At 41.6% G+C, this 26,819-nt stretch overlaps 4 protein-coding genes across 4 annotated transcripts; 3 read left to right on the forward strand and 1 right to left on the reverse strand.

Moving 5' to 3' along the window:
* Positions 1 to 659: 659 nt before the first annotated feature.
* Positions 660 to 20,748, forward strand: LOC115737827 (3,9-dihydroxypterocarpan 6A-monooxygenase-like). The gene is made up of 5 exons (XM_048282710.1): positions 660 to 684; positions 776 to 848; positions 983 to 1,071; positions 18,906 to 19,857; positions 20,015 to 20,748. Exons 4-5 carry the CDS (start codon positions 18,934 to 18,936, stop codon positions 20,663 to 20,665), a joined length of 1,575 nt encoding a protein of 524 aa, XP_048138667.1. The 5' UTR covers positions 660 to 684; positions 776 to 848; positions 983 to 1,071; positions 18,906 to 18,933; the 3' UTR covers positions 20,666 to 20,748.
* LOC115737662 (zinc finger A20 and AN1 domain-containing stress-associated protein 8-like) lies at positions 708 to 2,753 on the forward strand. The gene is made up of 2 exons (XM_030669905.2): positions 708 to 849; positions 1,914 to 2,753. Exon 2 carries the CDS (start codon positions 1,925 to 1,927, stop codon positions 2,441 to 2,443), a length of 519 nt encoding a protein of 172 aa, XP_030525765.1. The 5' UTR covers positions 708 to 849; positions 1,914 to 1,924; the 3' UTR covers positions 2,444 to 2,753.
* Positions 3,836 to 6,373, reverse strand: LOC115737792 (exo-poly-alpha-D-galacturonosidase). Its single transcript, XM_030670145.2, has 3 exons — positions 5,750 to 6,373; positions 4,804 to 5,135; positions 3,836 to 4,511 (listed from the first exon to the last, which is right to left on the reverse strand). Exons 1-3 carry the CDS (start codon positions 6,364 to 6,366, stop codon positions 4,024 to 4,026), a joined length of 1,437 nt encoding a protein of 478 aa, XP_030526005.1. The 5' UTR covers positions 6,367 to 6,373; the 3' UTR covers positions 3,836 to 4,023.
* Positions 20,749 to 24,564: 3,816 nt separating the features above from the next.
* On the forward strand, positions 24,565 to 26,659 carry LOC115737828 (3,9-dihydroxypterocarpan 6A-monooxygenase). Its single transcript, XM_030670180.2, has 2 exons — positions 24,565 to 25,559; positions 25,837 to 26,659. The coding sequence occupies exons 1-2, from the start codon at positions 24,636 to 24,638 to the stop codon at positions 26,473 to 26,475; spliced, it is 1,563 nt and encodes a 520-aa protein (XP_030526040.1). The 5' UTR covers positions 24,565 to 24,635; the 3' UTR covers positions 26,476 to 26,659.
* The last annotated feature ends 160 nt before the right edge of the window (positions 26,660 to 26,819 follow it).

Genomic DNA, 26,819 nt, shown 5'->3' on the forward strand with positions numbered 1-26,819 from the left:
CTGAGTTCGATACGAATCGTTGTCGATAGTACTGTCTCGGTCCACTCTTATCCGATCCGATTTGGTTCACTATTTTCCCAAGCTATTTAGTCCGGTTTTCCATGTACCGGACTTTATTTGTTTCGTGAAAAATGAATGATTTGAAAAAAAATATTTCTTTGAAAATGATTGCTCGTATTGCTCGTGAGTCAATGGAAAATCATAAAGGTGGGAAAATATTGTCATCGTATAGTGGGTTGATATTTTAAGTAGATTTTTTCTTTTTTGGGTCAAAGATATTTTAAGTAAATTATAAAGGCAGGAAAGGAGGAATCAGCAAGAGAAAAAGGAAAGGACAAAAATAATATTTATAAAAATAAAAATAAAAATAAAAATAAAATTGGACATGTTCTGTGTTATTGTGAAAACTAGCTCGTGCCTATCCACCGCGGCCCAAGCCCAATCTATCAAGTCGGCGATGGCCATTCCCTCGCCACGGCCAAGGCTACGTGCGGCCGAGGCTACGTGCGCCCGTGGGCCGACCCCCAATGGGGACTCGACACGCAGGGGACACGTCATCGGGAGGAGTGGCGAAACCGTGATTACGGCATTTACGTTAGGCTGTGCCGACTCGGTGGAAAGCGTTTGTTGGCAGAGAAAAAGTAAGAGAAGTCCTTCTCGCTCTAGCTCTCTCTCTCTCTCTCTCTCTCTCTCTCTCTCTCTTCTGTATTATATACTCCTCGTCGAGACGATAGAGAGAGGGAGAAGAACCCTCTTCACAAACATCTCTCTCTACCTCTCGATCGATTCTCGCTGGGCTGGTCTCGCTTTGTCGGATTGTTTCGATCGCATCCTCTGAATCGTTCTGGGTAATCTTCTTCTCCTTGAAAGTTCTCGTTTTTTTTTTTTTTTTCATTTTCTAGATTTCTTCGGGGGCTCGATTTGATTTTCGCTTGCTTACTCGGGCTGCGAATATTGAATTTGGGCTTTTCTCGAGTCTTAGGAACTGAATTTTGGTTTCGATTTTGTGGGGGCGAGATCAGCCGAATCGGGTAGGCGAGGCTTGCTCTCCTCTCTCTCTGTCTCTCTCTCGAAGTCCGTTGTTTGCGTAGTTTTGACGAATCCTAGCTTATGTCGCGCGGGCTTATGATGCTTGTTTCCTTGGAATTACTGTTTGAAGATATTCGTTTTCCCGTATTCGAGACTGGTCATGTGTTGGGTTTGTGGTGGTCTGAATTTACTCACTGTTTTTTGTGTCCGGCCGTCTTAGGGTAATTGGGACATATTGTTGAAGCGGCTCGCGGTTTTTTTTTTTTTTTTTGGGGGGGGCGCTGTTTAGTTGAGTTGGTGACTTTGTATGATCGTTTGTGGTCGCGCTATTCTGGGTCGTGGTGCTGATTGTTCTGCTGTTATGGGTCATTTGGGTGGCACTGCCACTGCTCTTGTGTGTGTGTCTGTCTTTCACAATCTGGGATACTAGCTGCCTTAGTTTTTCTCAACATCTCTTCTCACTTCCTTTGGGCGTGTCAATTATGTCTCGTGGTGACAATGGCTCCCTCCCTTTGTAGTTTTCGGATGATGACTAGGTCTTTTTGATTGTCAAAGTGGTTCTCTCAACTTGCTGGTGGGTTAGGGGAACTGAGACTATGGAAATGCTCTTTTGGGAGCCGAGCTGTAGAACCTAGAGGTTCTTCCTTTCTGGTCCACCATTGGTGGGAATTTGAGGAATGAAATGTGGAGTGTGATATGAACATCTCAAGCTAACTGGGTTGGTGCTTTTTACTAAATTTTGTGTACAGCGGTCGTGATCATTTCCTGCTCATGTGAATGCTGTTTGATGTATATATGTGGCAGTTTACGTTTATTGGCGAAATCTTTTATGTTTCTGTATCTCTGGTTTTGTTTGTACGAGGGATTATAGGCAGTTTATTTGCAGATCAGGACAATGGAGTCTCACAATGAGACAGGATGCCAGGCTCCAAATGGCCCAATCCTCTGCATTAACAATTGTGGCTTCTTTGGAAGTGCTGCGACCGCTAATATGTGCTCGAAGTGCCACAAGGACATGATGTTGAAGCAGGAACAGGCACAAGCAGCCGCGTCGTCTCTTGAGAGCATTGTGAAGGGTAGTTCCATTGAAAATGGTAAAGAACCTGTGGCAAGTGAGATTTTGGACTTGCAAGTTGGCTCGGTTGACGCAAAAGTCATTTCAACCGAACTCTCGGCTGGCTCATCTTCAAGCATGGATGTGGAGGCGAAAGTAAATGAGGGTCCTAAAAGGTGTGCCTCCTGCCAAAAGCGGGTTGGATTGACTGGGTTCAGCTGCAAGTGTGGCAGCCTCTTCTGTGCAGTCCACCGCTACTCCGACAAGCATGATTGTCCATTTGATTATAGAACTGCTGCTCGAGACGCCATTGCCAGGGCCAACCCTGTTGTCAAGGCTGACAAGCTCGACAAGATCTAAGATTTCGCAGGCATAGAGATGGCTTATCTACTGGAAACTGCGCTGCATTTCACCTACCTGCGATGTCGAATGTATAAGTTTGGCTGCATATTGTCTTAGCTCTCCTGTGTCTGGTAGAAATTGCTGGTCACATTACTGGGGGCATGCTTGCGGCCTAGCGAACTCTCTTATTCATTGTGATTGGCGGTAACTCCGTTGTTGGCTTGGGTGTGTAAGTCATTATTGGTGTCGGTTTGCTGGACTTCATTGTGACTGCTTTTGTTGACATGAATTTCTAGCTGTTTGGCTTTCAAATCAATTGATCTGCAATAAATGCCATTGTGTTCCGACTTTTGAAAGGCGGTCTTCTCACTGAATTCGCATTGCATTCTTTTGGTGCATATGTGAATTTGCATCTTCGCACGGCCTTTCTGGATAAGGGATCGTTCTGTTCGTTAAGAAGTGACTAACTTCGGCTGTCTGATGCACGAACTTCTTCATGGTTCTATGAGCTGAGTGGTAGAATCATGTCCTACGTTGAGTCCAAACTTCTGCTTTTTGGCTGGATTGCTACTCCTGATTGTCGAAAATTCCTTGAAGTTTGTTACTTAAACCGAAATAGGAAGTAACTACAGCACAAGATACACGGCAACGTCAACCTGGTTAGTGGCTTATAGTAAATAACAGGAAACTTCGAGCAATAAGGTACAAAATCTAGCTTTCGAAGGACTGAATGATGAGCTTGTCATGATTTTCCGAGGCACCCAGATAGGTGGTATCCTGTTAATATGTGAGGCATTTTTTCTATGTTTCTGAGTTTTTTCGGATGCTCTGGAAGAGGGCCATTTCATTTTTCATTTGCCACTCGATGTCTAGTCCTCGTGTATAATCGGCATGAACCTCGTTATATGCTTGCAACTCTGCTCGTGTTAGGCTTTGTATACTCTCGATTGCTATGGTGTGCTTGGGGACTAACAGCTTGTTCAAAATCACATAGACTCCTTCCTCTACATATTTTATTTAGCAGCGCTTTTCTGAGAAATTCGTAGGCGAATGGCGAACAGGATTGCGGTCTCATCATTGATAAAGCCAGTCGTATCCAACTCCCTCCCCCTTCGTGGGTGCATGGACCCCTATGAGTGATCCTTTTGCGCCAGTACTGTTCCGATACTTGTACTTGGCAGTTTATATACGATCCTAAGGAGTCGCATGGAGGGATGCAGCAACACTTACGATGCAAGGAATTATACACTTTCTCCAGGATTGTTATTAGGATAGGACGGTTCTATCCTAATAACAGACCTGAATCATGCACTATCCTAATGAGTTAACTGTGGATTCTGCTATCAAAGCCTTACTACCGCTGAGTGTCGTAAGTCTACTTAGGTGGATTTGAAAGAAGCAAGTTGTATAGACAGTGAGATAATTCTAGATTTGCCTGAATAGACCAAACCAAAAGCCTCCAGATGGATGGCATTTTCGAAAACCGGTGTATCTCAGGCTATTTATATCCTTGCTATACAATCCTTTAAGTACAGTGTACACGATTGGAGTGGAAAAATTCTTAAGGTCGAGCTGTGGTTCCCGCCCCTCCGATCACATCATCGACTGTTCAAATCCGAGTGGAAGTCGCGGAAAGATATGCCGTTCACGGTTGAGGGCCTGAAATCCAGAGGATTGTCCCACTCCCAAGATCTCCCATTAGCCCATCTCATGTTCACGTTCTCAATTTCCAAACCTTGGATGTGTTCCATGATGATCCCGGCCATGCTGTGCTTCACCAGCCCTTGGCATCCGGGTCTGTAGTCGACCAATCCTCCCTCATAACTTGTCCACCTTTTGTAAGTCACGTTCACATTACTAAATCTCAGATTGCTCAGTTGCCCACCCTTGGAACCTGAGAGGAACACACCGTTTTCTGAAATGGCGGTGATGTTGATGAAGCGTATGTTTGAAACTGCGCCTTCCTTCGACCAGGACTCACGTGGACAGGTTGTTATGTAGATCGGTTCTGCTCTTCCCCACCATGATGGGTCGTAGTACCTTGTGGTGATCTTGATGTTTGAGAAGGTGATGTCATTCGCATTTCCTGCAGAGACAGCATAGATAAGCTGAAGATTCAGCAGCCATTTTACCTGTTGCCACACCTAAAATAGAGATTTGAGAGAAGCTGAAGGAAGACAACGCCCTTGCTAAGTCAAAGAACAGGTTCCTCAGTAAAAACAATCCATTTTGGGGAAAAATTGCTGCAGACAACGCCCTGGCTAATAAGCAGTTCTATAATATCCTATTAATGAGAACTTAGAGAACCAGATATCAGTGTTCCCCATACAGAATCGTAACTACAGCAGCAGCAGCAGAAAGAAGAACGAATATTGTACCTCCATCACGTATCTGCACCCCGAGTCCTCTGTGAGAATCTACTATAGTGATGTTGTCAAAGATCAGACCCCCAAAATCAAACCAGCTTGCGCTACCAAGTTTGATTGCAGAGGACTTTGTTCGGATCCAACAGTCCGTAGCTATTAAATTGTACAGAGGACCCGTATACGTCTTCGGACAGATGGCGTCGTCTCCTGTATCGATCTTGCATCGCGTGATAACCGTGTGATTCGAATCCTCTATGTCGATCCCATCGTTATTAGGAGTGTTGAAATCTCCATAAATGGAAACATCATGAATCGACGTGTTCACGCAACGTACTATGTGCAAGCTGCAATCAGCAGTAACGTTTCATCAGCAAACCACTGGAATCCAGATCAAATGTAAAACAGGATACAGTGGTAGGCCATAAAAGATCTTGGAGAGGTATAATGCAAAGCAAACACAGAAGTGAGAAACAGGGTAGTCATCTTGAACACGATGATCTCGGTTACCATACCATAGTCCACGCTCACTTCATTGGTGATTTTAATCTAGAAGATCTCAGTGAGCTGCAATCCCGGGCAATTTGCCAAAAAGAAGGAATTTTCTCCAAGCTGACTTACTGGTTCTGCTATGTAAAATACTATAATAGCCGTATTTGCGAAAATTGAAACTTTAAGGCGAAAGAATGACAAGTACTGTGGCACGCAGACAGGGTCACTTCAATGGCAGTTCTTCAGTTATCTGCCAATTAAGCAAGGTCCGAATCTGACACTGGGAGTTTCTTTCTTCTGCAGAGACCAAGATAATTGCCAAATTGGGTTTCTCCTCCACTCAATTCGAGGAGTTTTCATGCACCACCAACTCAATATCAGTAATCGAATTCTTTGAACATACCCACAATCGCAAAGTACCAGAGGATAAACTGAAATGGCAGAGAGAGAGAGAGAGAGAGGGACGGACCACCAATAAGCGGGCTGATTCAAGCTGACGTTCCAGACCCGGACGTTCGTGCACCCGATGAAGCCGACCAGCCTCGGCCTACACTCGTCGCCCAGGCATGCCCCGGTCTCGTTCCAGCTGACCATCACGTTCTTCCTCTCCTCGAACTTCCTCACGAACCTCATCCCCTGCCCGTCCACCACCCCGCCGCCGGTGATCCCAACGTCGCTCGCGCCCTCGGCCAGTATCACGTACCACCGGTCGAACTCCGCCGGGTAGTCCCCGATCTTCGTGCCCCCGAGCACCGTCGCTCCCCTCTCGATGTCCAGCACCACGCCGGACTTGAGCCGGACCGTCGCGGTCAGGTACTTCCCCGGGGGGAAGGCGACGCGGCAGGCGCCGGCGGAGGCGTGGCAGGCGTCGATGGCGGCCTGGATCGCGGCGGTGTCGTAGTGGAGGCCGTCGCCGGCGGCTCCGAAGTCTCGGACGGAGAGGGAGGAGGCGGCGGCGGCGGCGGCGTGAACGGGGAGGGGGGACTGGAGCCACGGCGACGTGGGCGGCTGCCATTGGGTGACGGCGAGGAAGGGGAAGAGGAAACGGAGAGCCGATTGGAGGAGCGAAGGAGGAGGTACGGCCATTGGGTTGCGGTCACTGCAGCCCGACCATATACGGTTTGCCTTAGATTAAAATATATATATGTGGAAATGAATCCGATAGAGTAAAAGCCCAACTAACAATGAATTTTAATAGTTCTAGAAAATATTCATTTTCAACTCACTTTAAGCCAATTTTCATTTTTTACAAGGGAAAAACTATTTTTTAGTCCGAGACAAATTTTTTTTTTTTCGTAATTTTTCTTCTCTTTCGATCTAGATTTGGAAGCTCTTTTCTCTCGGTCTAGTTTTAAATTTGATAATGCGAGCTCTTCCAATTTAGTTTTGGATTTAGGAGTTATCCTCTCCCAATTTCTATTTGAGACTTTCATAATGACCATAAATATTCGATACCTCGTGCTCTGTCCATATTCAGGTCATTTGCCTCCAGTTCCAATGGTGATCCCTAGAGCTCTGACGTCTCGCCGAACTATAAAGATTTGCTCTTCCAAATATTAGATCTATATTTATTTAACATGTGTTGATTTTTTTCCATACGATGATAGTATAGAGGAAATCGAACATGGGGGTACATCGCCAATTGGCAACACCGTAGTTACTGAAGAAGGAATTTACAACGCGTGCTCGTCACTGGCGATGATACGAGATACGATGATTGGACACCCATTGTTTTGCTTGACGGATCTATTCTTGTGAAGTCAATGTATGCTTAACCCTACCGATACTTTATTGATCCTCCTTGTTTTCTAGATTTTGCTACGTTTTGTAATATTATGGGCTTTGCTCTGCTTCGATTTACTTTTTCCCATGCATTTTTTTGAGTAGTGTATACAATTTTATTTCAATAAAAAAAAATTACTGACGATATTTTTCGCCTTCCATATGTGGATTTGGCAAACAGTTATATGCGTAATGCATGGACGAGATAATGCCACGTATCCAATTTGAAGACATTACGCTTGGGACTTCGTTTCGTGCAAGAAATAAATTAGAGACCGTGGTCAATCTTCAATGCACGTGCCTCCTGCCAACGTCGTATAAGGAAATAATAAACGAATCATCTGACAATTTTTGTGGCGTCCAATTTGATCTGAATAAGTAAGTCACACGTGGCCAAATAAAAAAAAAAAAGAGGTAAGTTACTAAAAAAAAAAAAAAATTGTTAATTGACGAAGGTTGCGTGCGTCCACTAAGCTTATCCATATAAAACTCTCTGTCAATTTTCAGTACTATTTTACAATAATGTGTGTGGACACATGAGATATTTATTTGATTGAAAAAGATTTGACTTTATTCATCAGCTGTACCATCTGATCAGCCACGGACAAGTCTCAGTTCCGTTTTATTTCGTAAAAAATAAATAATTTAAAAAACATTTTCGTATAATGACCTCTTGTATCGCATACAAAAAAGAGCAATTGAAAAAAATATTTTGGTCAATAATGAAAACATTTCTCGTTAACTAATTATCTCAATCGGCACAAGCCATCCTTGTCTCAACCTAAATTTTGCCAATTCAAGTTAATGGGTTACTAAATTTTTAACCTAACTCGAGCACTCTCAAGCTCATATCAAATTATAACTTATGGTTCAATAGTTAACATGCAAAATATTTCAACTTGGAGGAGACACTAATCAATTTTTGGTAGGTCAATTAGAAACCTAAGTAAAGTATTGAGAGAATCACTTTATTCCTATGAATAAGAGATTGTGAGGGACTTGGTTACGCTAGGGGTTTGTTTGGTAACAATTTCGTTCCTGGGAACAATTTCTGAGCAAAAGAACGCATTTGGTAATAGTACAAATTTTATATTTCTGGATTAGAAAAGGAACAAAAATGCATTTGGTGCGATCATAAAAATTTCTATTGCCAATTTTTTTTTCATAAGAATGTGAGTGAAGGCAGCGGGAATTGGCGATGGTGGAGATCGGCGGTGACGATCGGTGGTGGTGGAGACCGGTGGCAATTGATGGGTGGAGGAGACTAGTGGCAATTGACAGCGAGGCGGTAGCGACAACCGGCGATCGTCGACCGGTGGTGATCGGCGACCTACAGCGATGGAGAGGATTAGTGGTGGACTTATGGTTATAAAGACGAGTATTAAGTTACAATGCGCTTATTTTTCTAAAATGACATCGTTTCTCTTTGAGTGAACTTGTTTCTTGAAATTGTTCTCGGGAACAAAGAAGCAACTTTTTTTTTTTTTGCTTCTTATTTTTGTTCCAATTCTATTCCCGAGAGTAGATTTGTTCTTGAGAACAGAAATATTATCAAATAGATTTCCGTTCTTTTTCTGTTGCCGGAAACAAAAACACAAAAATCAAAGAATCTGAAGTGTTGCCAAACAGACCCTAAATTACTCTAACGCCCTTCGGGTATTCTTTTTGTTTACTAAAACATTTATGTAGACAACTTTGATTTACTTTAACTAAAGTCCTTATGTGTGAGATGTGCATGCCGGTGCACAAACATTATTTAACACGGAATAATCCATGCGTTAAATAAATTGCAAAGATAGAGAGAAAATGCACTTGGATGCTGCAACTTAATCTCTAGCGTTTTATCCAAACGCAAGACTTAGACTAATGCATTTTTTTTTTTTGAGTTTTCACTTATTTAAATGAAAGTGAAGATAGATGCAATGCAGGAAAGAAACTATCTCGAATGCATTAAGTGACATGAGTTATGCCGTTAACATGGCACGCAAGACATTTGTTTAAATATTCTAACTCTAATGGCATGCGAAAATGATAATTATTCTAATGTGACATGTAAAGGAATTTACTGAAATGACCTAGTTATATGACATACAAATAGTTATGCAATGAACTAACCTAACATGCAAAACTATATATTATGCAAAAAATGATATCTAATCTAAATGACACGTAACTTTAGATGAAATGACTTAATTATACAAACTAAGACAATGAGCCTAGACATGCATACTAAATGATCAAGCCTAGACATGCATACTAAATGATCAAACCTAGACATGTATACTAAACGACATGCAAATGATGACGTGACATTAATGCTGCAGCAAATGAGATTTTTTTTTGTATTTTATTGAAAATTGATAGTACAAATTAATGAAACTAAAACTATCCTAAACTATATAAGAATAATTTGAATTAAATCCTAATATTATCTAGGAAATCTTATCCCTAATTCTAAATGATATTTATATGCAGATGCAATCATAACCTACATGCAAATTGTTTAAAATGCTATCCTAATCTATTAGATAAGATTTCTAGCAAATTTTATCTTTCTATATAATGCTATCAATAATATAAGATTTCTAGAAATAATCTTATCTTGCTACATTGAAATTAAAGAGTATTTTTTTTTTTGTGGGTTTTTGGATTGGGAAACAAGTCCAAACAAATATGCATTAAAAAATATGAAAAGACATGCATGATTTTTTTTTTTTTTGAAGAATTCTAGTTCAAATCGACGAACAAAATAAAAAAAAAATCGTATCCACGTGGTTGTAGATGGGATTGTTCGATTTTCCATGCTACAAGGGATGTAATCTCATGGTTGAGATCGGATCGCCAATATTGCATGTTGCCGATAAGGGAAAATTCCTTAACTTGAACTAGTTTTCTAATATTCTAGAAAATATGCAAAATTTGTTCATATTAGGAAATATAATCAAGAAGATGAATTATTATTATTATTATTTTTTTGGTAAGGATCAAGAAGATGAATTGGATGTCAATATTTTAAAAAATAGGTAACATCACAATAAGATATTGAAAATTACCTATTTCAAATATAATATTATGTTTCTCATTTGAACGCAACGGATCGGGACAGAACTAGTGTCGGACTAGAGTGGTGGTGCGCAACAATTCATGGACAGCGATGGTTGTGAATGCCCGAATTTTCGTCTATTTAATTAGTGAGTAAAATGGGTTTTGTAATGATAATTATGTGACAAATGAAGAGTTATTTGAAGTTAAATGAAATGTGATTTTGTGGCTTAATACTATGTGACGTGAAATTATGAGTTGTGGACGACATTAGGAAGTTATGTTTTGATCGGTTGAGTTGGTTTCAGAATTAGAGCACGAAGACCCGCAACCAACCTACGCCACCCCCAATACAAGGCTCTCTCTCTCTCCTCTCATTTCCCACTTTTCTTTCGTGGAACCGCCCCACCGGAACTCTCTCCCTCTCTTTCCCTCGTTCACTCCGCTCGTACTCTCCTCTGCTCAGTCCGACGCTGCCGTTCCTTGTTCGTGTTCAAGCCCGGCGACAATCCCACCTCCTCACCCTTGGCTCCATCTCCGCTGGTCCCGTCGCTTGCCCTCTCCCTCTTGCTCGTGGTGACCCACGCGGCCAAGGGGGAAGAATGGATGGTTCAAGCTCGTTTCTTCCGCGATTTAGCTCTCGTTTGTTCGCATGCGTTCCTCAGGCAAGTAGCTTACTAACCCTTACTACTAAATTATCTATTGCTGCTGGTCTGCATGAGAGGAAGAGGTGTGAGTCGAGCTCGTGTCAAGTGGTGGGTGTCTTCGAATGGCCGAACGAACGGCCTTGCATGTGTGATCTGTTTGAGGAATTGGGGTTTTGGGGAGATGGGGTAATTGAGTTCCGAAAGCTGATCGTCGAGATTATCGTCGACCTAAGTTGAATCGGAGATGGGGGAGTTGACGAGGGTTGTTTGGCGGTGAGCCTTAAAGGCTGAATTGAGAGGTTTTGTGACTTGTAAGGGGAATTCCCAGTTTGATTTAGTGGTCAGGGGGCATGGGTAACTATAAATTTTGGACCGTTCGTGTTGGAGGTGGTGGAGTCGAAGAAACTTGAAGGACTGGAGCTATATATGCTTTTGGCCGTGAGGTATTGGGGGCCATTTGTGGTGTTGGTCATTCTATTTTATCTTGCCTGATTGATATGTAGGTATTCCGATAAGGTAATGTAGCTAGATCGTGTCACGGGATTGATGTTCGGCCTTGTGCGTCTAGGCGTCTGTGACTGTTTGATTGCTCATTGATCATGTGGAAATAGACGGTTTAGTTGTATGGTTTAGTATTCTCTTTGCTGAGCTTCTAACTCGCTCCTTGTGATTTAATCATTTTTCAGCTTAGTAGCGAGGACGAAGCCCCAACGAGATGTCATGAATATCCAAGGTGCAGATGAAGCTAGTTGATGATGCCGTAAGGATGGGAATAGCCTCTGCGTTACGTAAATTTTCCTTATTTATCTTTGAGCTTTTTTAAAGAACATTCTAAAAGGTATACCTATATGTATTTAAACCAACTCTTCCCAAGTGTACTGCTTGTGAATCGTGTGCCTTTATTAGGTATACGAAACCTATCAGTAAAACCATACCCTTAGGTTCTGACTTAAATATATATATATATATACCCTTAGGCGTAGTTCCCACCATTTTATTTTACATGCAATTATATTTTATTTCGGTCTTCCGCATTGTTGACACTCGATTTTTGATCGGTTTGTTTTTAGAAAATTCATAGAAAATTCATAAAAAGTCAAAAAAGTGCAAAATCAACTTTGAGAACCTTGGCCAAGCCTAAGGATCTGTTTTTGAGCAAAAAATAATTTTTCATATTTTTCTCTCTTTTTTTTAATATTTTCAAAAATATAAAAATACTCAAAAAATCTGGAAAAATAGTATTTAAGGCCAAAAAAACACACAAAAATAGTCAATATTTTTATTTTAATTCCATTTTTATTTTGGTCTCTTAGAATTTCAAAAATTCAATTCAGGACTCCATGCTTCTTCCTTAGACAGTATCCTAAATTGACCCAAAAATTACTTTTCGAGTCATTTTATTTGTAATATTTATATTTTTAAATTTATGACATTAAAATTTAATGCCCTACATTGCATTTTAGTCCATGAGTTTGAGAAAATTGCACAATTGGACTAAAAGGACCCGAAAGCATAAATAATTTTGAGTTTAGTCCCTGGATTTCGTCAAAATTGAAATTAATCAAAATCTAGGGATCACCGCAGCAAAGTAGGACCACTAACCTATATTTTTCAACCTTTTGAATCAATTTGTGGGGGTAGTTTGGACTGAATTGACCATTTAAGGCTTGAATCGTACAATTTTCATTCTCGGGTCGAATGGGGAATTTGGGATTTTGTATAATTCTTTGCATATTTTTGGGGAAAACCACATTTTTAAATAAAATTCATACTTCTAAGTCCAATTTTGTGATTTAATTTGACTGATTCTAAATTTTAAACGGTCAATTTGAAGGTTTTAGGTTGACCGAGTTTGTTGGGTCGAGCCGGATCCGACCCTACGACCACCTTCTTCTTCCTCAGCTCTTCCCACGCTTTTCAAAGACTTGTAGGCCAAAGTTTGAACACAAAATTGAGGATCAAATCATCAACTATTGGAGGAGCTCGGGGAGGGTTTTGTCCACCACCTCACCTCTTATCGATCAAGCCCGGTTTCGGGGCAATTGGCCACCGGAGCACGGCAGAGCAGCTCCGTCGATGCCGTGGTATAGTTAACCTTTAGCAAACCGTCCAAATTGGGCATTAATTTTTGCATGCCAGAAGTGTATTTGGACTTGATGGAATTCCCCACCGTCTTTAGCGCCGTTTAGACCATTTTGCACGGGAAATCACGTGCGAAGCAAGGTCGACGGCACCCCCTCCCGCGTGCAAATTTGAATCTAATTGGGCATATAAAAATCTCACGCGTTTTTTTATCAAATGGGAACTCATTCTGTTCGCAGACCATAACAGACTAGAGAGAGAAGTAGAAAGAGGAGGAGAAGCTCTTGGCGATGTCATTGCCAAAGCTTCGAGCTCGAGTTTTGGAAGTTTAACGCCGATGATCGGAGGCAAATCGGACCATGCCACCACCTCGGAAAGCTTCCCCAAGCTCCAAGGAAGTGATCGCGACGAGTCTCGCAGCTCAAGATCTCCTAAATTGGTGAGTCAAACTTCGAGCTTCTCCTTTGTGTATTACTGGTAACTTGCCATTCTGGCGATCATTCTCTAAATTTATTGAGGCGTTTTACTCCTAGAACATCACTAAACACGATCACATCTCCTTTTTGCTTTGATTTTGCATAATTCCCCCGAGTTGAACCTTCTACCAGTTGTGAATTCATCGCGACTTGGCCACCCAAATCTAGCAAAATAAACGGAGCTCAAATTTGTCCGTCCGTTGATCGTCATCCTCATGGGGAAGACGAAGACCGGTCAGCCTTTGTTGACCTGGTCAACGTCGACATGGCACCGATGTGGTGCCATGTGGCTTGACATGTGGCGGCCACATCAATTGGACATCCAAATCTAGCAAAATAAATGGAGCTCAAATTTGTTCGTCCGTTGATCGTCATCCTCATGGGGAAGACGAAGACTAGTCGGCCTTTGTTGACCCGGTCAACGTCGACATGGAACCGATGTGGCGCCATGTGGCTTGACATGTGGCGGCCACATCGGTTGGACGAATATTCTGATATATTTTTTCAAAAAAAAAAAAAACCCAATTCGGACAGATGCATTTAATTAGGACACGTGTCAAGATCTAAAATTTTTTGAAAATTAAAAATCATTTTTTTGAATTGTAAAACATTTTCATAAATATAAAATTGAATTTTTGATCGAACGATCGAGAATTAGTGTCACCGTGCGATCGTGGCCACGGGATTTAGTATTTAGATCGAACGGCTGAGAGTTAGTCTCCCCATTCGATCTCGACCGTTCATTTTTAGTATGTCGATTGAACGGACAGGATTTAGTCGCCGTTTGATCTTGACTGTTGATTTAGGTAATTAGATCCAAGGGCTGTGACTTAGCCATGTGGGCGAATACGGACCGTAGGATTCAATATTAGAAATTAAAATTCCTAGAAAATAGATAAAAAATAGAAAAATCAGAAAATAAATAAAAAAATGCACAAACGGTGTTGTTTTAGACCAACTCAGGACTATTAGGGTTTGGGTTGGATTTCTGGTCTTCGTGGGTCGGATCAACCCAGTTTGAAAAATTAATATTAATAAAAATTCATAAAAAAATCCCAAAAAAATTATAAAAAATAGGAAAAATTCAGAAAAATTCCAAAAGAAATCACAAAAAAATTGGGAAATGGCTATATTCAACTGGCCCGATCTAATTTTGTGATTTTTGGGCTCCCGAGCCTTCGGAAAATGAATATTTCACCGCTTTGCACATTTGGCCCCAAATCTTTCCCAAATCAACCTGGAACTTGCATGGGTTGTTCTTTAAGCCCATAGGGCTATATTAGGTATGCCATGTGACCAATTGATTGGTGATTTGATGTAATTTATCCACACATTATGGATTCCTTGATTTTCGCACTTCATTATTGACTCAGATCGAAAGGATAGAAAATTCTCATATGCATGATATATTTTAGATTGTTAGAGCTTACCTCACCTCTCGATGCATATGTATGAATTCTTAGCTTAAGAAATCACTCAACTTAGGTATCGATAGGGCATCGATAACAATCTCGATGTAATCAAGTTCCCGAACCCTTTTATCTAATTTTCGTATAATCGAATGGACTCTCCCCGATCGCTCGATAGGGTTTAAGGATCCGTTTAATTTATGAAAAAATAAATGATTTGCAAAATGTTTTCTTTAGAAATAATCACTTGAAATAATTAATCAATAAAAAGTATTTCATCATCGATAATAATTTATATCTAAATATTTTTTTGGACAGTGAAAATATATATTTTTTATTTTTGTAAGTAATACAAGCTATCTTTTTTCTCATTCATTTTTTCACGAAATAAATGGAGCTCGAATTTGGCAATTTCTTCTTCATTTGTATATACTTCTCTCCTAGCTAGGTACCCACGCCAACGCCATAAATCCATCCGACACGATCTGCTTAGATTATTCAATCCCCCTTTCTTGTATCAAATGGTTAACAAATGGCAATAGTAACAAAAACATATAGTGAATGAGAAGTCGATGTACTTGATTGGACGAAGAAAATTTTCGGATATTTCATCAAATATTCAGAGACAAGTTCAACCGCTTACGACGTGATTATCTCTAAGCAAGGCTAAATCTGTCAAAATGGGTCATAATCTCATTTTTTAATCATATATTATGAGCTGAGTTGTTATATGTGTTAGAAGGATGAGTTGTTATATGAGTTAGTTATACTTAATAAATTCGTATAAATGGATTTAAACATAATATGAGTCCTAAATTGATCACAAGTGGGCACACAATTTATTTAGATCCAACTCAATTGACTCTATCTTTATTTAGGATAAATGTGTCACACTGATATAAGTTTAAAGTAAATATGAGTATAAGTTTGTGATTTTTTATGTCACAAAATAGATTTTGAGAGAGATATATTAAAGTTGGCATAATTTAAGGTTTTTAGTGGTTTTTCGACCAGAGTAGCTGGCGGCTGAGTGGGTACCGGAGAATTAGTAAAGATTTGTGGCATGTGAATTTCTGATGCCGTCGGAATAAAATATTACACGAGAGAAGTATAAATAAAGACGACGAAAAAGTTGGCAGAAAATAAGAAAGTGGTGGGCCCCACCGTCTGACTTTTCCAATTGAAGATTTCTCGCATCGGAAGTGCCGCTTGACCTTTTCGGGCTGTTTTCTTCTTGCGTACCCTCAACGCATCACGTGTAATAACTCCTACACACGGGCATCTCAGTTTTTTGTTTTAGGTCTGTCTTTCTCTAACTTTCTTCTGTCTGATTTTTATTTAAACCCTACACTTATGATATTAGTATTCTCACCTTTAATCTTTTTACCAGTAAAGTTGCATGTCTATTGACTATTTCAATTTTTTTTTGTTAGTTAAGGCAACATTAAATTTACAAAAATGAAGAAAACCCGTAAAAACCGAAGTGATGCTTCTAACAAGAGAAAATTTTAAATGGAAAAGGTTTGACAAAGGGGGCAGCCGTTCCTTATTTAGCACGTTTAAGGCTCCAATTGTTTTTAGTATTAATATATGCCTATGTCTAAATATTTTCTTAAAAAGTAAAAATATATTTTCTTTCATTATTTTTATAAGTGATACAAATGATTATTTTTAATAAAATATTTTCAAATCATTCAATTTTTCGCGAAATTACTAACTTTGATAATTTCTTCTTCATTTATGTGCACTTCTTTCTCGGCTAGCCACCCACATCAACATCCATCCGACATGATCTGCATTAATGGGTTTTCATGACGGCAGAAGCATGAGAGTAGGCAAAAACAGACGGAGATTCGTCTCATGTACAGTACTGGAGTACCAGATGCCTCTCGACAGCCTTGTCGTACTTGAACAGGAAGATGCTGATCCATCCTATTATTTTAGGTCTTGGTATAAAGTGGACGATAAAGACAGAAGCATGCTTTGTTTTAGGTCAAGCACTCCTAAAGTTTAATCAGGAACGAGCGATTCTTGGTGGATTCTGTCTGAGTGTTTGAAATTATCAAAGTCTAACAACCAACCCACGTGAAACGAGTGGTTTCTCACGTAGTCTCTGACAATAACCATCAGATTCTCCCCAGGCTTTCTGACACTTAGGCTCGGCTGTTCTTAAGCATAAGATGCAACGTTCTTGAGATATCATTGGTCTGATTGCATCGCCCCGTCAGAGGAATCATCGTGCACCAACTTCGTTATATCTGCAATTTGTTTCTTTCTTCATTATTGTCATGGAAGAAGATATGAAATCTAGTTATTTTACTAAGAACATCCCTACCCAAAATGTGGATTTAAAACCACTTGCTACGTAATCTGGCCGTGGAACCTCCATATACAAAACAGAAAACCATTTCAATTTCTACGATTTAAAAAAGTTCAAATTTTCAAGCTTTTGGAGATTAGTCTGTTGAGATAGGGCTTTGTCAATGCATGAGGATCTGTTAACACCGCAAAATAACCGACTGTTTTTTTGCTGTCGAATGGAGTTTGGTCAACAAGAAGGCCGAAGAGTTGATTGACCGAGCCATTGACAAAGTTATCGACAGTGAGCATTGGCAGATTGCGACTAAGTGTTGGTAGGGATGAGCAGCTTCAGAGTCGGTCCAAGTTCTACTTGAAATCTACCAATTAGAACTGGTTCCCAATTTTCTGAAACCTAAAACCTAACCCGCATACCATAAATCTTGAAATCTACCCTGTGTTTTGTGTGTCATTTACATGTAATGCTTATTCCTAGAATTTAGATATTTACATTCCTTACCATTTGCTTTCCCGTTCAAGATTAGCAAAGAACCATTTTCCCACAAAGGAAAAAATTTACCTTTTTGGAGAACGATATTTCACTTTTCTAGTGAAGCAAAAACACACTATTAATTCATAGGAGATATGCGAGGACTCCTAAGATATGCATGTTTGTCCTGATTCTCCTCGACTATCTTTCACACAGTCTCCTTGATCGTAACATTTTCAATAGTCACTTGATCTACTAATGGGCAGACACTGCCAATCTATTAACTAATGTCCTCTTCATAAAGATATGCAAAAATGACTCATATCTATAAAAAAAAAAAGAAAAAAGAAAGAAAATCAAGTTGGATGGTCGCCTTTATTGTTGCAAAAACAATAGATCGAACAGTAAAATTGAGAGAACAAGAAAATAAATTGAAAACCGGATTTACAAGGTTTGGTCAATGTGACGTACATATAGAGCACTAAAGAATTTCACTGTAGATTAAGCAATGCAACGAGAATTTCAACCACACTTGAGTCACTCAAACACTTTTAGTATTTCTCAACTCCCAATAACTCAAGTAGCGTTTAATCCAATAATTTCTTACGAAATAATCTTTTAATCTCACAAAGGAATTAACAAATCTTACCGCAAGATTTTCACGGCTTCAAATACTTCTAATTAATTCTCTCGGATGACTTCTCCGAGGAAAAGCTCAAATTGGATGAAGGATAAATCAGCGAACCCCCTCTGTACGCACATCAACTATTGCACTTGAAGACTCCACACTCTGAATATATAATTATATCAGCGTGGAGAATTTCTTTTGCCCACCTAAAACAGGAAAGTGAGTTCCGTGTGTTGTTACTCAATCTTGTACCCAATATTGAACTTTCCATTGTTGACCTTGACTCCATTATAGAAACAATCTTTGTTCTTGATCGCCACTTCAACAAATTGATACAATTTTCGTATTCTGTAAGATCTGGTTTTGAACTTTATTGTGCCCAGTTCATGCGTAATTCAAGTTGGATCCGATTTCATCTAATGGGTTTAAACTCGAGGCATAACTTAACACTTATAACTTTTAAGTTGGTTGAGCACGTAAACAAATCCAAGTTACATTTAAGCTTTTCGCTGAACTTCTTTTTCTCTCTTTTCCTTTGCTTCAGAAGTATCTTTAACAAGACTAAGAAGCGTGACAAGTCGAGTGCTTTCTTGTTTCAGGGAAAACTATACTTCCTTCGTACACTGTCAGAGTTCTTTTTTCACAAACCCATCAAGATATAATTTTTTTTTAAAGTTGATTCTCGTGTATGACTTGTGATCACTACATCAATTTTGTAACTCGGACTTGTATATAGTATCACCACTAGCTTTCTTCTTTCAAACCCTGAATTCTCTCTCTCTCTCTCTCTCATATCATCATGGCCATAGCCAGTTCAAATGATGTCTTCTACTACTTCCTCTTCCTCGTCTGGTTCCTCACCGCACTCCTAGTCCATTCCCTCGTCAAAGCATGGTTCAAGCTCAAGCCTCGCTCCAAGATCCCGCTCCCACCGAGCCCTCCTTCTCTCCCCTTCCTCGGCCACCTCCACTTGATCGGCTCCGTCCTCCCCAAATCCTTGCAAGGACTCGCCTGCAAACATGGCTCACTCATGCGCCTCCGCCTCGGGGCGTCCTCGTGTGTCGTCGCCTCTAGCGCCTCCATTGCGAGGGAGATGCTCAAAACCCAAGAGCTCAACTTTTCGTCGAGGCCTGAGTTTGGGTCCTCGGAGCACTTCATCTACAGGGGGTCGCGCTTCATCATGGCGCCATACGGGGACTACTGGCGGTTCATGAAGAAGCTGACCATGACGAGGCTCCTTGCCGTCCCTCAGCTCGAAAGGTTCCTCTATGTCCGCGAGGAGGAGGTCGAGAGGCTTGTCGGGTCAGTGATCGAGAGTGCCAGACGAGGGACGGCATCGGACCTGAGCAAGGAGCTTACGACTTTCACAAACAACGTGATCTGCCGGATGGTGATGAGCACACGGTGCTCGGGGACTGCGAACGGCGCAAAGGACATCCACAAGCTTGTGAAGACGTGTCTGAAGCTCGCGGGGAAGCTGAGCGCTGGCGATGTGTTGGGGCCTCTCAGGTGGCTCGATTTTTCTGGGAACGGGAAGAAGCTCGAGGCGACGCTGTGGGAATTCAACCGGATCGTCGAGCAGGTGATGAACGAGCATGAAGAGAAGCTGGTCAGTGGATCAGTTACAGAGAGGAAGGATCTCATGGACATCTTGTTGGAGACACACAACGATCCAACTGCTGAAATGAAGATAACTAGAAAGGACATGAAATCCTTTATCCTGGTGAGTACCAGTAATCGGTGTTGAATCGATAACAATGATATGACACCAATTACACTTAAACAAGTAGTCGCACAGTTTACATATATGCATTTACAACAGTTCATCTGACTATCACGTAAATGTTAACGTTATCGTTTTTCATGCCTCTAATCGGCAGGATCTCTTCATGGCGGGCACAGATACCTCGTCGACCGCCATGCAGTGGGCCATGGCGGAGCTCATCAACCGTCCGGAAGCCTTCAGGAAGCTGCGGGACGAGATCAACTCCGTTGTTGGGCCCACACGGCTAGTCAGAGAGTCGGATGTCCCGAACTTGCCCTACCTTCGAGCTGTCATCAAAGAGACCCTAAGGCTCCACCCATCCGCACCCATAATCCTCAGGGAGTGCGGAGAGGATTGCTCAGTTGACGGTTGCCTCGTGGAGGCCAAATCGAGGGTCCTAGTCAACGTCTATGCAATCATGAGGGACCCGGAGATATGGACCGACCCTGACGAGTTTGTGCCCGAGAGGTTCCTAGAAAGTTCGGACGAGAAAATCGGGGAGCATCAGATGGAGTTCAAGGGTCAGAACTTCAGGTACTTGCCGTTTGGGAGCGGACGGCGAGGGTGCGCCGGAGCATCGCTTGCGATGCTGATGATGCACCCGGCTGTTGGGTCGCTGGTTCAGTGCTTTGATTGGAAGATGATGGAGGGAGAGGAGGCCGTCGATATGAGCCTTGGGCCAGGATTCGGGGCGGAGATGGCTAAGCCGCTAGTGTGTTACCCCATCGTGCATGTTAATCCATTTGGCCATGTGATGAGGAAGTAAATTAGTTCTTGATGTGGTCGTACTAGTAAGATGTGTGGTTATTTTTCCCGCTTTTGAGCAGGATGACATGGCTTGAAGTTTAGAAATAATGAGTAAAACCATAGTCTGTATGGTGATCATGTTGTTATTATGAATGAATTACTATACAATTGAATTCAGCAATGCTGATCGTGATTGATAAGTGCTCGCTCGTTTTGTGACGAGGAATATCTTTTAACGAAATTCGTTCTTCAATTTTTATTAAGAGAGGTCCTGTGGCTCAAGTGTCTACGAAAATTCAGGTGAGAAGTGTTTAGATGGATTGGTGTACATAGAAAGATCGAATACAAATGAATCAAGTACGGATTGTGGATTGGGTAACTGGATATCAAGTGTTTACAAGCTACAATACTCCTAGGGAAAGCAGTAAATTGTAGAGAAATAAACTTTATTACCGAAACTATAAAAGTACAGGGAACGTAAAGTACAAAGAAAGTTAAATTGCGGTGAAGATAAGTGTCTTTTGTTGATCCGTCGGGGGGCTTTCCTTCGTCTTCACTGCATATTTATTTTCCCTTGCACTTTGTAACTACTCAGTGGGATATTCCAGGACTTTCAAATCTTGAATTTTGGTGCTTCTAATAACTTCATTTTGATCCATGATCCTTATAACTTGTGCACTAAAATTCAAATGACTTCTTTTCAAATTATAACCTCCATAATTAGTTCAAATCTCTTTTGATAACTTCTCCATGATTTGCTCGTGCCCATTATTTTTTGTCTCTGCTTGTAACTCTCTTGTTGATATGGTTAAGTGGGCACATTCATGTTCAGTTATATTGTTGCACTTCCCGATTACTAATCTTCTTTATGGTTCCGTCAGTAAGTTCTTGTGTTACTCTTGACTTACCTATTTCGGGGTACAGTGGCCCCGCCATCCATTCGGTATCTTATTTTCATCTTATCGAATCTCGGGACACAGTGATCCCGTTGTCCATTCGGTATTTTGTGTTGGTTATTTTTCGGTGTCAACATATGCTTCATTTTAAATGAATTGAAATTTCTTTAATTCTTTTAAATATTAGAAGCGAAGAGACACTTACTTTTTACCTCAAGTGATGCCCGCCGCATCGTTTTGTGTACTTGCCTTTTCAACTTCTTTTCGAATCAATTTATTTCGGGCATCATTCCGCCGTTGGAGTTCATCGGTGATGTTGGTGAGGGTGCCCCGCATCTCTCTGCAAAGCTCTCCCATCCTGGATTTGAGCTCAAGCACCTTGTCTTGGGAGCCGGCTAAGGTGACCACCATTTTCTCCACTCGGGTCTCCATTTCATGTACCACTTCCATGAACCGCCGCGGTCCTTCTTTTCCTCTATGGCTGTTTGCTCGGCGATCCTTCCAGTCCATTCCTCAACCGCATTGTCACCATGGACGGATGCCGCATCGAAACCTTCCTCCATTGCACCTTGGATTGACTTGCTCTGATACCACTTGTTATGGCTGGTTGTTGCATTTCCACACCCGCACGACCTTAATAAAACCTTCCCAAGTCGGTCGATTCACACACTCACATGATACAAAGGTCACACAAGGAGGGAGAGAGAGAGAGAGAGAGAGAGAGAGAGAGAGAGAGAGAGAGAGAGAGAGAGAGAGAGAGAGAGAGAGAGAGAGAGAGAGAGAGGAGGAAGCATAAATTTGTATTTAGAATAGTGTGTTACAAATGAGGGGATGACCCCTTTATATACACAAGTTAGAGACCCTTATTTTCCCAACCCTGTCTTTTCCCTCTTTGTCATACATGTCTTGTCTTGCATAGTTAGATTTATATATTTTTGTCGTACATAAGTTGTCCCTTCCTCTAAAGAGAGTCTGATCGTCTGATCATTACTTGGCCCACCCCTAGAGTGATCTCGGAGTGTTCCAAAACACCAAGGGACTCGCTTAGCCATGTGCCCAGCCTCCTTGGGTTATGCTCGGCCGGGTTGAGTTATTCATGGGCCACTGTGCCTAGTTCACCGCCTGGCCCATTGCATGTATCACAGCCCATTCTTTCATGAGAATTTGTTGGGCCGTGACACATGCGTGTTCCTTCCCCATTTCATGTCTCCAGTAAAGAAGATCAAGGTGAATAAAATGAGAAGAAGAAGGCATGGCGTGTCAGACTCAAAATTTGTACTATTCCATTTTTCACTTTATACTTAAAATTATGGTACTTAAGTGAATATTGTACAAAATTATAGAACTTGTGGTGTCTTTATCCCCATAACATGCAATGTTCCTGAAATATCACTGGTCGGGTTGCATGGTCCCGTCTTAGGACATATCATGCACCAAGATCGTTATCTTTGCAGTTTCTTTCTTTCGCCATCATTGCTAAGGAAGAATATGTTTAATCTAGTTATTTGCTAAGAAAATCACTCCTAAACCATTGATTAACACCACTTGCTACATAATCTAACTGGCCATGGGGCCTCCAGGATCATCTGACCACTTTCGTAAACACATCCAATTTATTATGTTCTACACCTATCTATATTCTCGTGGTCGACAGCAAGTTTTTAGCTCATATCAAACTGTTGTGTACTGTGTAAGATATGTCAGAATGTCATAGTGAGATCTACCCAAAAGACCAGACAGCTTCGGTGTTACTGAAGCAACAAACGGAAGTATAAAACAAAAAGGAACAATTACATAAGTAATTCCTGAAATTTTGGTAAATATTTAATCTAGTCCCTAGACTACATAAATGCTTCCAATGTTACTCTTACATTAATTCAAGTTCGGGGATAACATCGAATATCTTCATATAATGTAGAGACTAAATTAAATATGTAACAAAAGTTCAAAAACCACATTGAACAAATTAAAAGTTCATGACTACATTACACATTACGTTAAAATTGAGAGATCATATTAAACAAATTAAAACTCTAAGAACAACATTGAACGTTGAGCTAAATCTCAAGGACAATATGTGCCATTTATCCTAACAAAAACCATTTTGATTTCTGCAATTAAAAAGTTTCATCTTTCAAACTTCCATTGATCTCACTGTCGGGGCTCACATGGGCTTGATAACACTCACTATAGTTAGAGATTAATCAATTGCAAGAGGGCTTCAATAATGCATGAGGAGGACCACGCTGTTAATTCATGTACGAGGACCACCCCTGAGGACCACTGAGATATGCACATTTGTCCTAATTTTCCTGGACTATGTCCTAGATACATGGTCTCGTCAATCACAATGTCCTCTTCATAAGGGCTTAGGTAAACAATTCATGTCTTCGAAAGAAAATTGAAAATAAAATCAAGTTAGATGATCAGCCTTAAAACTTATTGGTTATAAACCGGATTAAGCGCATAAACAAATTTAAGTTACATTTAAGGTTTCCCTCCAACCTTTCTTTTTCACTTTTCCGTGCTTCAGGAAGAATCTTGTTAATCAATTATGGAGAGGGTCCCTCGTGGATTATGTGTCTTTTGTATCGACAGTATATGCGATTATTATTAAAACGAGATTGCTTACTCGATTGCAGATAAGTATGTTATGAGTATCATTCATGTCACATGTTCTGGTGGTGGGTATAAGAAACCAACGAAGACTTAGTTTTTAAAGTGATTTGCGCCCATAAAACGTGAACAGTGTCTCAATTTTGTAAGATAGTGTTAAATGAAAAGGGCAAATGCTTCCCCGATCCGGTACAATCGTAATTATAAATCCACACACCATCACTACGTGTTTTGCATAAAATGCTCATTGATTGGAAGATCATATAGTCAGAATAACCGATAGTACTTTTAGATTGTTAGGCTAGCAGCTTAAAAGTATAACTCTTGTCGAAAGAAAAGGAAGCCATTTGGTTCTTCACATTTTCCATGGGAGTTGGCATACTCTCATGCATTATATATAGCCTCACTGCTAGCTTTCTTCTTTCAAACCCTGAATACTATCTCTCTCTCTCAAATCTATAAGCTTTCACATCCCTCATGGCCATAGTCAGTGCAAATGATGTCTTCTACGTCTTTCTCTTCCTCGTCTGGTTCCTCACCGTCCTCCTAGTCCACTCCCTCATCAAAGCATGCTTCAAGCTCAAGCCTCGCTCCAAGATCCCACCCCCACCAAGCCCCCCGGCTCTCCCCTTCCTCGGCCACCTCCACTTGATCGGCCCCATCCTCCCCAAATCCTTGCAAGGACTCGCCCGCAACCATGGCCCGCTCATCCGCCTCCGCCTCGGGGCGTCCTCATGCGTTGTCGCCTCGAGTGCCTCTGTTGCGAGGGAGTTATTCAAAACCCAAGAGCTCAACTTCTCCTCGAGGCCCGAGTTCGGGTCCTCGGAGCACTTCATCTACAGGGGGTCGCGCTTCATCATGGCGCCGTACGGCGACTACTGGCGATTCATGAAGAAGCTGTGCATGACGAGGCTCCTTGCCGTCCCTCAGCTCGAAAGTTTCCTCGACGTCCGCGAGGAGGAGGTCGAGAGGCTCGTCAGGTCGGTGATCGAGAGCGCAAGAGGAGGGAAGGTATCGGACCTGAGCAAGGAGCTTACGACTTTCACAAACAACGTGATCTGCCGGATGGTGATGAGCACGCGTTGCTCGGGGACTGCGAACGACGCAAAGGAGATCAACAAGCTTTTGAAGGCTTGTCTGGAGCTCGCAGGGAAGCTGAGCGTCGGGGATGTGTTGGGGCCTCTCAGGTGGTTCGATTTTTCTGGGAATGGGAAGAAGCTTGAGGCGGCGCTAGGGGAATTCGATCGGATCGTTGAGCGGATAATGAAGGAGCATGAAGAGAAGCTGATCAGTGGAGCAGTTACAGAGAGGAAGGATCTCATGGACATCTTGTTGGAGACTCACAACGACCCAACTGCTGAAATGAAGATAACTAGAAAGGACATGAAATCCTTTATTCTGGTGAGTAGAAGTTAATTATGACTATGCCTTTATTTTGTTAACTGGGCAAGAAGTAATCGGTGTTGAATCGATGACAATGATACGGCACCAATTACACATAAACAAGTATCTTTTAATTACTTTTCGTTACATGGTTCGATAGCAAATAAATATTTTCATGTTCCGAAAGTATAGAGTGTTGGATAATAGTCGCCCAGATATTTTTTACATTTAAAACACTATGTAGGACGTTCATATAAATGTTAACGTTATCGTTTCTCATGCCTCTAATCGGCAGGATCTCTTCATGGCGGGCACAGATACCTCGTCGGCGGCCATGCAGTGGGCCATGGCAGAGCTCATCAACCTCCCGGAAGCCTTCAAGAAGCTGCGGGATGAGATCAACTCCGTCGTTGGGCCGACTAGGCTAGTCAGAGAGTCGGACATCCCGAACTTGCCCTACCTTCGAGCCGTCATCAGAGAGACCCTAAGGCTGCATCCATCGGCGCCCATAATTATCAGGGAGTGCAGAGAGGACTGCTCGGTCAACAGTTACCTAGTGGAGGCCAAATCGAGGGTCCTCATCAACGTCTACGCAATCATGCGGGATCCGGAGATATGGACCAACCCTGACGAGTTCTTGCCCGAGAGGTTCCTAGAGAGTTCGGGCGAGAAAATCGGGGAGCATCAGATGGAGTTCAAGGGTCAGAACTTCAGGTACTTGCCGTTCGGGAGCGGGAGGCGAGGGTGTGCTGGAGCATCGCTCGCGATGCAGGTGATGCACCCGGCTATCGGGTCGCTAGTTCAGTGCTTTGATTGGAAGATGATGGAAGGAGAGGAGGCCGTCGATTTGAGCCATGGGCCGGGATTCGCGGCGGAGATGGCTAAACCGCTGGTGTGCTACCCCATCGTGCATGCCAATCCATTGGCCAATTGACTAGGAAGTGATGCATTTCTTGATGTCGTCGTACTAGTAAGATGTGTGGTTATTTTCCCGCTTTTGACTAAGATGTTTGAACTATTTGTAATCACGTTGCTACTATAAATGAAGCACTATATGCTGTGTGTACGTAATTGAACTCAGCAATGCTGACCGTGATTGATGAGTGAGTAGATGGGTTTGTAAGTCGAGTTAAAAATGGTACAATCCAAATTAACTCGTAAAGAACTAGAAAAGTGTGTATGTGTTTTGACGACACATACTGTGAATGCATTCTTTATTAATCCAAATCAATTTAATCCTTTGTTTTTTTGCCAAATCCAATTTATCAGTAAAGCATT

The sequence above is a fragment of the Rhodamnia argentea genome, chromosome 7, assembly GCF_020921035.1.
Source record: "Rhodamnia argentea isolate NSW1041297 chromosome 7, ASM2092103v1, whole genome shotgun sequence".
NCBI lineage: Eukaryota > Viridiplantae > Streptophyta > Magnoliopsida > Myrtales > Myrtaceae > Rhodamnia > Rhodamnia argentea.

Coding starts and splice junctions, on each gene's coding strand:
- LOC115737662 (XM_030669905.2), top strand. CDS start 1,925: ATGGAGTCTCACAATGAGACAGGATGCCAGGCTCCAAATGGCCCAATC.
- LOC115737792 (XM_030670145.2), bottom strand. CDS start 6,366: ATGGCCGTACCTCCTCCTTCGCTCCTCCAATCGGCTCTCCGTTTCCTC. Junction 5,136..5,749: donor AATCAGCCCGCTTATTGGTG/GTCCGTCCCTCT, acceptor TGCTGATTGCAG/CTTGCACATAGTACGTTGCG. Junction 4,512..4,803: donor GGTGCAGATACGTGATGGAG/GTACAATATTCG, acceptor CTGTCTCTGCAG/GAAATGCGAATGACATCACC.
- LOC115737827 (XM_048282710.1), top strand. CDS start 18,934: ATGGCCATAGCCAGTTCAAATGATGTCTTCTACTACTTCCTCTTCCTC. Junction 19,858..20,014: donor ACATGAAATCCTTTATCCTG/GTGAGTACCAGT, acceptor TCTAATCGGCAG/GATCTCTTCATGGCGGGCAC.
- LOC115737828 (XM_030670180.2), top strand. CDS start 24,636: ATGGCCATAGTCAGTGCAAATGATGTCTTCTACGTCTTTCTCTTCCTC. Junction 25,560..25,836: donor ACATGAAATCCTTTATTCTG/GTGAGTAGAAGT, acceptor TCTAATCGGCAG/GATCTCTTCATGGCGGGCAC.